This window comes from Tursiops truncatus, chromosome 10, assembly GCF_011762595.2.
Source record: "Tursiops truncatus isolate mTurTru1 chromosome 10, mTurTru1.mat.Y, whole genome shotgun sequence".
Lineage (NCBI taxonomy): Eukaryota > Metazoa > Chordata > Mammalia > Artiodactyla > Delphinidae > Tursiops > Tursiops truncatus.
Genome location: NC_047043.1, coordinates 43,224,437 through 43,238,113, shown reverse-complemented (window position 1 = coordinate 43,238,113; position 13,677 = coordinate 43,224,437). Strand labels below are relative to the sequence as shown.

The window sequence follows — 13,677 nt, the reverse complement described above, 5'->3', positions numbered from 1 at the left end:
TTAAAATAAATATTAGTAAATTTGCTGTTGCCACACAAGTCATAATCATTTCATCACTGGCCCCAGCATAGGCTCAGGGGCCAGTCTGCAAATATGTTTCATTGTCATGTGGCTAAACTGTGAAATCCAGATAGATTTTGTATTAAATTTGCCACAGATCATCCAGTGTGAGGATAAGGGAACAGGGCATCTGAGGGCATTTGGTGCAGTGGGTAGTTGGAAAACATACCATTCAGATTTCAACTTCTCAGGCATTTTCACACTTGGCCTGAAACTCGGCTGATCGGTGAAGTTCATCCCTAGTAGGAGACGGGGCAAGGGTCAGAAATGGTGTGCGGATGTCCATCCATCATGTTCGTTATTTAGTAATAAAGGAATTGAAAGTCTCATATTTTTATTTGTTTTTAAGGTCATAAAAATAAAATAGAATGAAAATGTCTAGAGTCAAAAAGACCATATGGTCAGGGGGAATCCCTTAAGTCATTCACATTTGATACATATTTATTAAGCCTCTGGAATAAAATGAAGATAAGCACACAGTTCTGCCTTGAAAGAAATTCTAGTCTAACATGACCATGGATGTGCTGTGAGACAGTTACAACACGGGTGAGAGATTAGCTGTAATGGCTGTGAGTACCTGTATTATTTGAGGGGAGATTTAACTAGCTTGATGGACTAGAGTGAAAGGGAAGGCCACTACCGAGGGATGGAGCTACAGGAACACAGCAGGGAGATGGGTTCAAATGGAAACTGCAAGTCATCTGTGTAGCTAAAGCCTGGGATTTGTAGGGAAGAGCAGAAACTGTAAGGGTGCTTTCGGGCAATTCCAAGGAGATTGGACTATTTATGCTGTAACTGGTGGGGAATCACCTGAAGATTTTTAAGCAGTGCAATGACATAATCAGATGTACATTTCTGAAAGTCTTTTTGGTGATGGTGTCACATGTCTGATACTTATATATTTAAAAGTGCTTTTGCATTTATTGTAGTATCTTCATTTTAAAATCTGAGACTATAATATATATGCCCTTCTGATCTCTCAGGGTCAAGGTGAGAATGACATGGTAAGAAAGGGGCTTTGTACCCACTGTAAATGCCTTTAACATCATCGTAAGACAGATCTGCTGTTCTTACTCGCGGGATACTGTAAGTTGGGGTTTTCAGTCTTGAAGTGCCTGTAAAGGTACATGGTTTGTTAGTGACAGTGTTATTATTATTGTTATTTTTTGCGGTACGCGGGCCTCTCACTGCTGTGGCATCTTGCGTTGCGGAGCACAGGCTCCGGACGCGCAGGCTCAGCGGCCATGGCTCACGGGCCTAGCCGCTCCGCAGCATGTGGGATCTTCCTGGACCAGGGCACGAACCCGTGTCCCCTGCATCGGCAGGCGGACTCTCAACCACTGTGCCACCAGGGAAGCCCAGTGACAGTGTTATTTTAAAGTATGGATGTTGGACCCATGTGAATTCTTTGAAGTTAGAATGTAAGGACCTTGGCAGAGTCAGACTTTGGACTTTAATTCTTCCTCTATCATGAACCAGTTGTGTTTTCTTGGACAACTTACTGAACATTTCTCAGCTTCATTTTCTCTATCAAAAGATCATGGCTGTGGCGATTAAAGTAGTAAATGCAAAACATTTTGCAGATTCCCTGGCACATGGAAAATGCTCTGTAAATGACAGCTGACTGATGGCTGGATGCTCTCATAAGCACCTAATATGTTATTTCATTTAGGTTTCCCAACAATTTTATGAAGTAGGTACTATTATTTTCTCCATTTTTCAGTCCAGAAATCTGCTGAGAGAGGAGAGATTCTTCCCAAGGTCATAGGAAGTGGTTGAGCTAGGATCTGAATTCAGGCCGTCTTGACTCCAGAGGCCAAGCTCTTAACTGCTCTGCTTTTGCTGCTTCCCTATGGAATACACTATTATTATTAGCAGATTGATCCTTTATTATCTTTCCAAGAATGCATGGGGTAAAGGCTGTTTTTACCAACAACCCCAAATGCTGCTTGTTCATTTTGACTAGTTCCTTCAACAGACAGTTAAAATCACTGCAGTGTGCACTGATTGTATTCACAAAACTGGGTGCTACTGGGTGTCAATTTCTGATGAAGGATCAGACTATGCCCTTAATGACCTTACTCACTGTGAGGGAGACAAGACAGTTTTGAGAGATCTCCATTTGTATATATGTGGTCTGTATATGGGATGACTCTTAGGGATAGAATTGCTAACCCTTTCATTTCCAAAAGGTGTCCCATATGATATCTGTTTGTTACTTCATGAACTAATGTATACATAAATACATGCCAAGTTGCAAGAAAACTCTAGTGATCCTAAAGGCTTAGTGGATCAAACTCAGATCAGTGGTCAGGACAGAAAAGAGAAGTGTGGTCTTGCTCTGTTTGGAGTAACAAAAATAGGCCAATTACTGATGAGAAGTAAAGCTTTCCAATTCTAATTCAAGTAAGTTTTATCAAGCGTATACAGTTTTCCAAGAGTACTCATTCCCATCTAACAATTGATGGAAAATGATCCAGATTCACATCATTGAAAAAGAAAAAAGAATCATCAAGGACAAAAAGTCAGTACTTATGAAAGAAGAAATAGGAAGGGGAGATGTGGGCAGAGGTGAAGTTGTCATAAATCAGAGAGTCAACAATGAGATGGTTCATCTAATAATCATAACAACAACAACAGCTAACACTTATAAAGTTATCATAAAGTTGAGCTATCACAACTTTATGATATGATGATATATGATGAACTTTATTTTATTTTTATTTTTTTTTTGCGGTACGCGGGCCTCTCACGGTTGTGGCCTCTCCCGCTGCGGAGCACAGGCTCTGGACGCGCAGGCCCAGCGGCCATGGCTCACGGGCCTAGCCGCTCTGCGGCATGTGGGATCTTCCCGGACCGGGGCACTAACCCGTGTCCACTGCATCGGCAGGCGGACTCTCAACCACTGTGCCACCAGGGAAGCCCATGATGAACTTTATGATATGATTATCCTGATGAAGACAGAAGAAGTAACTTGGCCACGTCACATAGTCAGGAGCCAGGATTCCTTCCAAGGCCGGCTGACTTCTGTCAGTCCTCTTAAACACACCTGTTTACATGTCTGGGTACCAACCGGTTTCTCCAGTGGACTCTTAAAACTCACCACTTTAGTATATGATACATGCCAAAGCGAAGGGAATTGGACCCATTTTACTCACATTCAGTGGAGAATAGTGCTATGTGGGGTGAATAATGGTAGGGAGAAGGAGGGAGGTGGCAACGTGAGACGGGTGCTGTGTATCGACTCGGGCTGTGGCCGCGGCAGATGCGCGGGCCGGCTCTGGGGGGCGGAAGGGAGGGACCGCCGGCTGGTCCCCGGGCCGCGGGGCGGCGGGCGCGCAGGCGCAGGCGTCTCCAGGCTGTCAGGACCCCCGCCCGCCCCCAGATGCGCCTGGGGCGGGGACCCCCGGCTCCCCCCACCGCGCTGTCCCAGCGACCTGGTCCTTCTGTGACAGCGGCCGGATCGAAGAGTATTTCCCACTCTTCTCCCGGGAGCCCCGCGGGGGCTGCGCGCGCGGGTGGCGCGATCCGCGGCTTTGTTTCCCAGGCACCTGTTGTGGGTCCCAAATAGAAACCTCGCCCTTGGGACCCGGGCCGGCCAGCCAGCGTCCAGGGTGGGCGGGCTTGGCCGCGCGGTGGACCGGTGGGCGGGCCGGAGAGGGGCCCGGGCGCCGCGGCGCTGCCTGCGGGAGGGGCCGGGCGGCGCGGGCCGGAGCCGAGCCAGCCGGGGCGCTGACCGCCGCCTCGCCCCCTCCTTTCCGCCCTCCCTCCTCTCTCCCCCGCTGTGCCCTCCCTTCCTCTCCCCGGGGCGCGGGCGAGTGTCTGCGGCGCGGCGGCCAGGAAATGCCGCAGATGCGCCGCGCAGCATCCCGGGCGGAGGCAGCGCGCGCGTCCTCCCGGCTCCGAGCAGGCGCCCAGCGCAGAGCCAGGGTGGCGGCCGCCTCGGCCTCCGAGGGTCCCGGCTCCCGCAGCCCTCCGCCTGTCCCCGCCGGGTCCCGGGCTCCTCAGCGCGGCGTGGCGCTGCAGGTCGCCGCCCCCGGGCTCGCCGAGATTGGCCGCTGCTGAAACCTGAGAGGACTGTGGCTCCTGCGGGCCGGGCGGCCCCGCACCCGCGGCCCGCCAGGGGACCTGGGCGTCTCCCCGGCCGGCTCTGGCTCTGCTCCCCCGGGTCTGCGTCCCCGGCTCTGCGCCCCCAGCTCTGCGCCCCGGCGCTCTCCCCCAGCCTGCTCTCCTTCCGCGTTTCCATTACCAAGGCTGCATCTTGCTGACTGCGATCCTGTCCGGGGTTCGAGCGGGAGAGGGGAATTGGCCAGTCGTCGCTTAGGTAAACTTGGGCATGGCGGGGTACCTATCCCCAGCCGCTTACCTGTACGTGGAGGAGCAGGAGTACCTCCAGGCCTACGAGGATGTCCTGGAGAGATACAAAGGTATGTGGTTCCCCGCGCCCGGGCCGCGGGGCTTGGCAGGGACCAGAGGGGTGACCGTCGCCTTTGCTTAACCCGAGCCACCACTGCTTGGGCACAAGTAAACAGGTGTCTGGACCAGGTGCCTTGGGAATGGACCAGGTCTTTTTGGGATGGAATTCCGTACCCCAGCGCAGGGAGGGTGATGGGGTGGGCGACGGCCCGTAGACGCCCTAGGACGAGCAGTACGGTGCGGGGGAGGGGTTTGGTTTCCAAGAAGCACGTTGCGTTTTCTCTCCCCTGCAAAAGCTTTTAAGCACTACGCATCATCATAATTCTTCCTGGGAGGGTGGAGACCGATTAATTCTCCATAGGATTACTAAGGCATTGCTGCTCTTGCTTGGTATGGCGTATTGGTTAACCCGATCAAAAAGGTCCTTGGCTTCTTAAATAAATGGACTGTTTCACCACTGAGAGCATCACCAAATCATTTTTCTTAAAATGATTTTATATGAAAAAAGTTTATGGTTTGTGACTATATATCTATTCTTACATATGATAAAGATTACTTGATAGCGTGATGCATGAAAGACTTTCGTCAGTGAGTCTGTGGTAAATTTAAACGTAAAGGAGTATATTTTGAGATATTTTTCTGCCTATCCTTTATGTTGGGGAAATTCTACGATAAATAGTATTGATATTTTAGTATCATGTTTATTTTGACTTTATAGTTAAATGTGACGTTAGATAAAGAGCATCTTCTCATCTTAAAGGGTATTTTTGTCTCTGGAAATTATTTTTCAGTGTGTCCAGACGGTCTCCTAACTGTGGCTTCTAAGCGCTCCACACCCAGGGGTAGCTCCCAGAGCCTTAATATATTCATGGTGAATAGTGGCCTATTTCATCGGTTGCATTCAAGTGGTTTTGCATCTTTTGAATATTTGCTGTCGTCTTAAGAAACTCAATTTCTGTAAATTGAATGGGGATTGTATGGTTAAAAATGCATGTATCACTAGTTTTCTATCTGTAAAAAATAGAAATATAGAATCGCGAACTGAATAATTAAATTCCAAATCCCCCCAGAGCTCAAAATCTACCCATGAATATATTTCATCTCCTTCTAGAACATGTTTTATTATTGACATTCCTTTAATCCATGTAGAATTCTGTAAACAGCACAATCAGAATTCCTTTGTGCCAAGACTCTATTGTGTATGACACTACCACTGAGCAAGTGCAATGATATTTTAGGCTAAAGCACATTTGTAGCATCTGTGTGTGTGTTCATGTGCAATACACTCATGTTTACATCTGTCCTCCCATTTAAAAATAAGGTTCTTAATAAGTTGTTCCAGAACCTTAAAAATGAGAAATATTGCAATATACTAATAAACCTCATGGAAGATGTACACCTATGCTCTTTAAGGTCAGAAAGAAAAATGTCTGAAAGTTTGAAAGTATGTACCTTTTTTACTTTTGAAAAAAATGATAGCTGTATGAATTTTTGTCCCATCAAGTTTTACCTCTGACACGTGGGTGATTGCAGGTGACTCGGAAAACAGACATAACTGAGGTGATTTGACTTGCCTTGAGGAAGTGGATGTTATTTAAAAGATGGTTTTTATTTGCGTTTGGAACTAAAGGGAAATTGAAGACCTGGAGGCCATTGCAGTCATCACTACACTTCATTTTAATTATAACCTAATGATCAGTATTGCACTTACATGTACACTTTTTCAAACATATAGTCCCGAATTTCACCGAAAAAGTGAAGGTCGTTTCCTTCGTTTTCTTTGTGGTTTTAAAATGCTTAGGTCATCAATTTGTCCCCGACTTTATAGATGTTCTGTGTTTCATCTGGTCTTGGAAAGGAGAGTAAGAGTATTGGCCAGTGTATTACGTGGAAAGCTAGAGACCTGGAAAACTCATCGTTTCCGGATGTGTTTTGAAGCCGGTTATGGTTTCCCATCAGTATCCAATTCGATGACTTCATTACAGAGCTTATTATCCCGATGACTTGCTGTGGGGGCTGATCTAATCAGAAAAGAATTGTAGGCTTTGAATAGGGAGTGTCAGTTCACTCAACTCTCAAAGTACAGTTGTTGCATTTTCTAAAATCATGCATTGTTCAAAACATTTTCCATTCCCATTTGAACGTAAGAGAGCTTATTTTGATTTTCATTTCTGCCCGAGTTCCTTGGTTCCAGGATGACTTTGCATTTGGCTGGAGTGTTATCAGGTTGCCAAGTGATCATATGCCCCAGCTGTTGAATGTGTAAGTGGTGGGGTCAGCTGTAACAAATTCAGAATCTGTGACAGAAACGTAGAATTACAATAACCTATAATGTTAGCAGTTATGACTGTTAGGTTTAGAAGTTGAGAGTTTAGTCTTCAGATGGCTTTGGAAGGACTTCAGACCTATCCTTCTGGAGCAAAACAAGAATAGCGGCAAGTGAGCGAGCCCTAATTATTTATGGTGTGGTCTATTCTTGGGTCTTACTTTGGTCCTTTACTTCTGAGTGAAAATAGGCAACTGTTTGCTGAATTAGAATAACACAGAAAGAGCTATTTGCTGCAGAGAAGGATGCAGTGTCCTGATTCATATTCCAATCCCTTTGCTTATAAAATATATTCATCGCCAGGATATTCAGGGCATCTGATTAAAAAAAAATCTCATTACTTCAGCAGATTACCACAGTCAGGGTGAATAAAGGCATTTACTTTCGAATAAAACATATTTCTTTGTTATTGTTTATGCTAGAAATTGCCCATGTCAGTGGCTTTCTTTAATATCTATAGTGAATTATGCAGTTTATTTACCATGTAAATAGAAAACATTTTTAGTAGGTTAGCACAAAAGATGCAGAACATCCCTCTTGTCTTTCCTGTCAGTATAAGGAAACTAACCTACATACTATTATTATAATTATTATATATTATTATATTATCAATATTAACTAGATGTCACTCTAATCTATGAAATTCTGCTGTTTGAGTCTATCATTGGAAGATTTTCTTTCCTCAACACATTGTTACTTTTTAAAATTGATACTTAGTGTGAAAATGAGATCATTAATGTGAACCCAATAAATTTTATTCTATACATTTTAGACTTAACGGACAAGGAAGGTAAATTATTTTGGTCCAAGAAAATGGATATTTTTCCATTGACCTGGAAATTAATCAGTTATCCCCAGACAGCTATAAAAAGGGTTTCATTATTATTCTCTATGAAAGCTGAGTGGCAGATTTCTTACTTATCTATATCTGTATCTATCTATCTATCTGTCTATATATCACTAAAAAACCCTCTTCGATTAAGAAAAAGGCAAAATGTTCTGTTTCTCATGAAAATGTTGAGGAATTGCTAAAGCAATTGCTAAAGTCCCTTCTCTCATTAGAGCCGTGTGATTCTGCTTATGCCCATGGTGACAAAATGAACTGAGAACTACTCACAGCCAGTAGTTTTCATTTTCACTTCAGTTTTACCTCCTTAGGTAGATATGTGAATGGTCAAAATCCTGTCTTTTACTGTGTAAATTAACTCTGGTGCCGGTTGAATTGAAGCTGGAGTGTAAAGGTTTCTTTACTTTGCTTCCTTCATAAGTGTGACCTCAGTGGTTTTCAGCTGGCTTTAGGATTCTGCAAAATCTTGATTTCAGATTTCATCTCCTCCTGGGGCTTCATAGTCAGTTGTGTAATAAGTGACCTTTAACAGGGCTATATCATAATAGTGTTGCATTGTAGCTAGTTATGACAGTATTAGTCTGAGCTTTTTTCTTTTAAAAAATGAAATAGGCTTAACTGGTAATGACTGTTAGTTAAGATTGTGTTTGGCTGTTTGTAGCAGAAACAGATGATAGTGTTTTCTTTTTCTCAGGGACTGAGAGGCCTCAGGTAGGACTGGGAGGGCTGTAGCGCACCTCTATTTGCCAGTAGGACCCAGACTCCTATGTTTCTTCTTGGCCACTTGTAGTACGTCATGTGGTTGTTCTCTCATTACAAGATGGCTGCTGCTCTTCCAGCATTTGTGTCTCAATTCCAGATGGAAAGAAGGGGAAGTACAAGGACAAAGGACAAAAGATCCAGACAAGTTGATTCAGCCTCCTTTTAAAGATCTTTTTTAGAAGCCCACTTAGCAGTTTTTACTTGTATTTCACTGGTCAGAACTGTTATAGGGGCCACTGCTGTCTGCAAGGCAGACTAGGAAAATAGACATTTTAGCTGGCCCCACTTAGTGCCCTGAACAAAAGTGAAATTCTGTCGGTAAAGAATAAGGAGAGAATGGATATCGTGTTTGCAACCTGCAATGTCTGTCCTGAAATTGGAAACCTAAACTCTGGACGCATTAACAACCATAACACAATGTTATGTGATTTTGCTCTAGTTGGAGAGAATTTGAGAGCTCCCTTGACATCTCTGAGGATTTTCCAGATGACACAGTTGAGTGTTTTATGATATTGCAACATGGATTCGAAAAGTAATTTCCACTAAATAATTAGGATTTAAATCGGCCAAAGATCTTGTTCATTGCCTTACACTATAAGGAACACATATCAGTTCAGGAATGGTAATGGGTTATTAGCTACTGTTAGTGAATTTAACTTTGAACCCAAAACATCACACTCATGCTCCTTTAGTTTTTTTTTTGTTGTTGTTGTTGCTGTTCTGGTTTAACCTTATATGGTTATCTCAACATTTATTTAGTCAGGGACTTTAAAAAAAGCTTTATGCTTTTAAAAACTTTTTATTTGAACAATTTGGAGATGCTTGTTTTTCTCGTGTAATGACGGTTTCAGGTACTAAATGATATGTAAGGAAAGGTGGTGAGAGCAATTTGTCTTAATGTTAATCTGCAGCCAGGCAGAGAAGTGTTCGTGTTTCTGCCTCTGGGTCCCGTGTGCCCAGCAGCCTGGCTTTGTGGTGAGCTGGGGGGTTTGACCAAAGCATCTCGAGACTGAGATCCTAAGAACATCAGAAGCTACAGAGGTAACACAGAGATGGAATTTCTAGACTGTCATGTGTTCCTTTCCATTTTAACTCCACAACAGAGTATACAAATGTATAAAACACACTGAGGCTGTGTTTTCTCCACTGTATATTCTTGCCTCCTTTATCAAAGATAAGGTGACCATATGTGTGTGGGTTTATCTCTGGGCTTTCTATCCTGTTCTATCTTTCTGTTTTTGGGCCAGTACCATACTGTCTTGATTACTGTAGCTTTGTAGTAGAGTCTGAAGTCAGGGAGCCTGATTCCTCCAGCTCCATTTTTCTTTCTCAAGATTGCTTTGACTCTTCGGGGTCTTTTGTGTTTCCATACAAATTGTGAAATTTTTTATTCTCGTTCTGTGAAAAATGCCATTGGTAGTTTGATAGGGATTGCATTGAATCTGTAGATTGCTTTGGGTAGTAGAGTCATTTTCACAATGTTGATTCTTCCAGTCCAAGAATATGGTATATCTCTCCATCTATTTGCATCATCTTTAATTTCTTTCATCATGTCTTATAATTATCTGCATACAGGTCTTCTGTCTCCTGAGGTAGGTTTATTCCTAGATATTTTATTCTTTTTGTTGCAGTGGTAAAAAGGAGTGTTTTCTTAATTTCACTTTCAGATTTTTCATCATTAGTGTATAGGAATGCCAGAGATTTCTGTGCATTAATTTAGTATCCTGCTACTTTACCAAATTCATTGATTAGCTCTAGTAGTTTTCTGGTAGCATCTTTAGGATTCTCTATGTAGAGTATCATGTCATCTGCAAACAGTGACAGTTTCACTTCTTCTTTGCCAGTTTGGATTCCTTTTATTTCTTTTTCTGCTCTGATTGCTGTGGCTAAAACTTCCAAAACTATGTTGAATAATAGTGGTGAGAGTGGGCAACCTTGTCTTGTTCCTGATCTTAGTGGAAATGCTTTCAGGTTTTCACCATTGAGGACGATGTTAGCTGTGGATTTGTCATATATGGCCTTTATTATGTTGAGGAAAGTTCCCTCTATGCCTACTTTCTACAGGGTTTTTATCATAAATGGGTGTTGAATTTTGTCGAAAGCTTTCTCTGCATCTATTGAGATGATCATATGGTTTTTCTCCTTCAGTTTGTTAATATGGTGTATCACGTTGATTGATTTGAGTATATTGAAGAATCCTTGCATTCCTGGGATAACCCCACTTGATCATGGTGTATGATGCTTTTGATGTGTTGTTGGATTCTGTTTGCTAGTATTTTGTTGAGGATTTTTGCATCTATGTTCATCAACTGACAAAGGATTAATCTCCAAGATTTACAAGCAGCTCAATAACAAAAAAACAAACAACCCAATCCAAAAATGGGCAGAAGACCTAAATAGACATTTCTCCAAAGAAGATATACAGATTGCCAACAAACACATGAAAGAATGTTCAACATCATTAATCATTACAGAAATGCAAATCAAAACTACAATGAGATATCATCTCACACCAGTCAGAATGGCCATCATCAAAAAATCTACAAACAATAAATGCTGGAGAGGGTGTGGAGAAAAGGCAACACTCTTGCACTGCTGGTGGGAATGTGAATTGGTACAGCCACTATGGAGAACAGTATGGAGGTTCCTTAAAAAACTACAGATAGAACTACCATATGACCTAGCAATCCCACTACTGGGCCTATACCCTGAGAAAACCATAATTCAAAAAGAGTCATGTACCAAAATGTTCATTGCAGCTCTATTTACAATAGCCAGGAGATGGAAACAACCTAAGTGTCCATCATCGGATGAATGGATAAAGAAGATGTGGCAGGGCTTCCCTGGTGGTGCAGTGGTTGAGAGTCCGCCTGCCGATGCAGGGGACACGGGTTTGTGCCCCGGTTCGGGAAGATCCCACATTCTGCGGAGCGGCTAGGCCTGTGAGCCATGGCCACTGAGCCTGCGCTTCCGGAGCCTGTGCTCCGCAGCTGGAGAGGCCACAACAGTGAGAGGCCCACGTACCGGAAAAAAAAAAGAAAAAAAAAGAAGAAGATGTGGCACATATATACAATGGAATATTACTCAGCCATAAAAAGAAACGAAATTGAGTTATTTGTAGTGAGGTGGATGGACCTAGAGTCTGTCATACAGAGTGAAGTAAGTCAGAAAGAGAAAAACAAATATGGTAGGCTAACGCATATATATGGAATCTAAGAAAAAAAAAGTCATGAGGAACCTAGGGGTAAGACGGGAATAAAGACACAGACCTACTAGAGAATGGACTTGAGGATATGGGGAGGGGGAAGGGTAAGCTGTGACAAAGTGAAAGAGTGGCATGGACATACATACACTACCAAACGTAAAATAGGTAGCTAGTGGGAAGCAGCCGCATAGCACAAGGAGATCAGCTCGGTGGTTTGTGACCACCTAGAGGGGTGGGATAGGGAGGGTGGGAGGGACGGAGACACAAGAGGGAAGAGATATGGGAACATATGTATATGTATAACTGATTCACTTTGTTATAAAGCAGAGACTAACACACCATTGTAAAGCAGTTATACTCCAATAAAGATGTTAAATAAAAAAAAAACAAAGAACGCACTGAGATTATTTGCCTCTATAAGCCTGGTGTTCGAGTGAGAAGATTTGTAGTTTGCAATGTTTAGTATTTCATATTAATTTAAAAGAAACTCAGGTGCTTCTGTTACATGGGGCCCCTCTCTTTACAGTGGCTTTTGAAGAAAGTCTCCTGTGTTCATTTTTCAGCTCTTACTAATTTAGAGCACATATCTGCCTTCTACCAAAGAGGAATTTCAGGCAGCTATCTGCTGAAGTATATCATTATTTTATAAGCAATCAAATAAGGCTTTTATATATATTTTTGGTTTATCTCTTTTTTTATTGGAGTATGGTTGATTTACAATATTGTGTTAGTTTCAGGTATACACCAAAGTGATTCAGTTTTATAAATATATAAAACTCCGTATATATATCTCCATTCTTTTTCAGGTTCTTTTCCCTTACAGGTTATTACAAACTATTGAGTGTAGTTCCCTGTGCTATATAGTAGGTCCTTATTGTTTATCTGTTTTATATATAGTAGTGTGTATGTGTTAATCCCAAACTTCTTATTTATCCCTTTCCACTCCCCCATTTCCCCTTTGGTAACCATAAGTTTGTTTTCTATGTCTGTGAATGTGTTTCTGTTTCGTAAATAAGTTCATTTGTATCATTTTTTTTTTTTAGATTCCACATATAAGACATAGAATGTGGTATTTGTCTTACTCTTTCTGACTTACTTCACTTAGTATGATAATTTCTAGGTCCATCCTTGTTGCTGCAAATGGCATTATTTCACTTTTTTTATAGCTGAGTAATATTCCATTGTATAGTCTATCCCTTTAATGCAATTTTATTTGCTATAGTTTTCCACCCTACTTTCTTCTCTCTCAGAAGAGGGAGCAAATAGTTCTGCTGGGGTTGGGTGCTGGGGAAAGCTTTGTCCTTTGAGTCAAATGGGATTTTACCCTGAGAGAGGCTGAAGGCAGCAGGGCGGGAATTCTCAGGAGGAGGGGCTGGCAGGGCTATTCCATTTCATTAGCAGAACCCATTTGGAAAGTTTGGCTGAAGTGCACAGTAAGCTTTAGTAGGTTTTAGGGATGGGATTGGATGGAGGTTATGGGAAGATGGATACAGGTGAATATGGAGGGTTATGTTGGACCAGACTGAAAAGAGCCTGGGATGCCACAGCCAGCACCGAGTTTGGGGTTTCTTCTCTAGGCAGGGAGGGGAACTCTAATGATCCTTGGCAGGATGTTACCAATGAGATCAGTTTTAGGGAGATGACTCTGGTAACGGTGTGGATGGTTGAATGGGAAGGGAGACTCAGGAAGCAGGGAGACAGGGCGGGAGGCCACCGTAAAATTGGGGTGGTTTGAATGGAAGGCTGGATCGAGAGAAACTTATTTCAGAAGCCGACAGCATGGCTGATGGTTGGTTCTGTGTGTGGGGACAGCATGGTGTGCAATGACTTCGTTGTTGAAGTTGTAGTCGAAGATACTTGGAGTGTGTTCTTATTCATTTGTAAAAAATCATTTGTAGTATGTGTTCATTAGAAAATATGGTTTTGAGTTTTAAAAATTCATTTAAAGCTGCTATTAAATAGACATTAACTTAAGCTATAGATAGATGAATCCAGTAAATTCAGTAAATGCATAAATATTTCTCAGAAAAAAAGAAAATATGGTTTTGAAACAGCAGTTTT

At 42.6% G+C, this 13,677-nt stretch overlaps 1 protein-coding gene across 26 annotated transcripts in view; it reads left to right on the top strand.

Moving 5' to 3' along the window:
• The window catches only part of DST (dystonin), a 497,752-nt gene that overhangs the window by 100,082 nt on the left and 383,993 nt on the right, over positions 1–13,677 (top strand). For 2 of the 26 annotated variants that reach the window (XM_033864485.2, XM_033864480.2), the window contains exon 1: positions 3,963–4,487. The exons of 20 other annotated variants lie outside the window; for them this stretch is intronic. In XM_033864485.2, the coding sequence (XP_033720376.1) occupies positions 4,397–4,487 (91 nt within the window). In that variant the 5' untranslated portion in view covers positions 3,963–4,396. Of the gene's footprint in view, positions 1–3,960; positions 4,488–13,677 lie in introns of those variants that run through there. 4 more of the 26 variants (XM_033864486.2, XM_033864494.2, XM_073810894.1 and 1 more) reach the window with 4 other exon arrangements.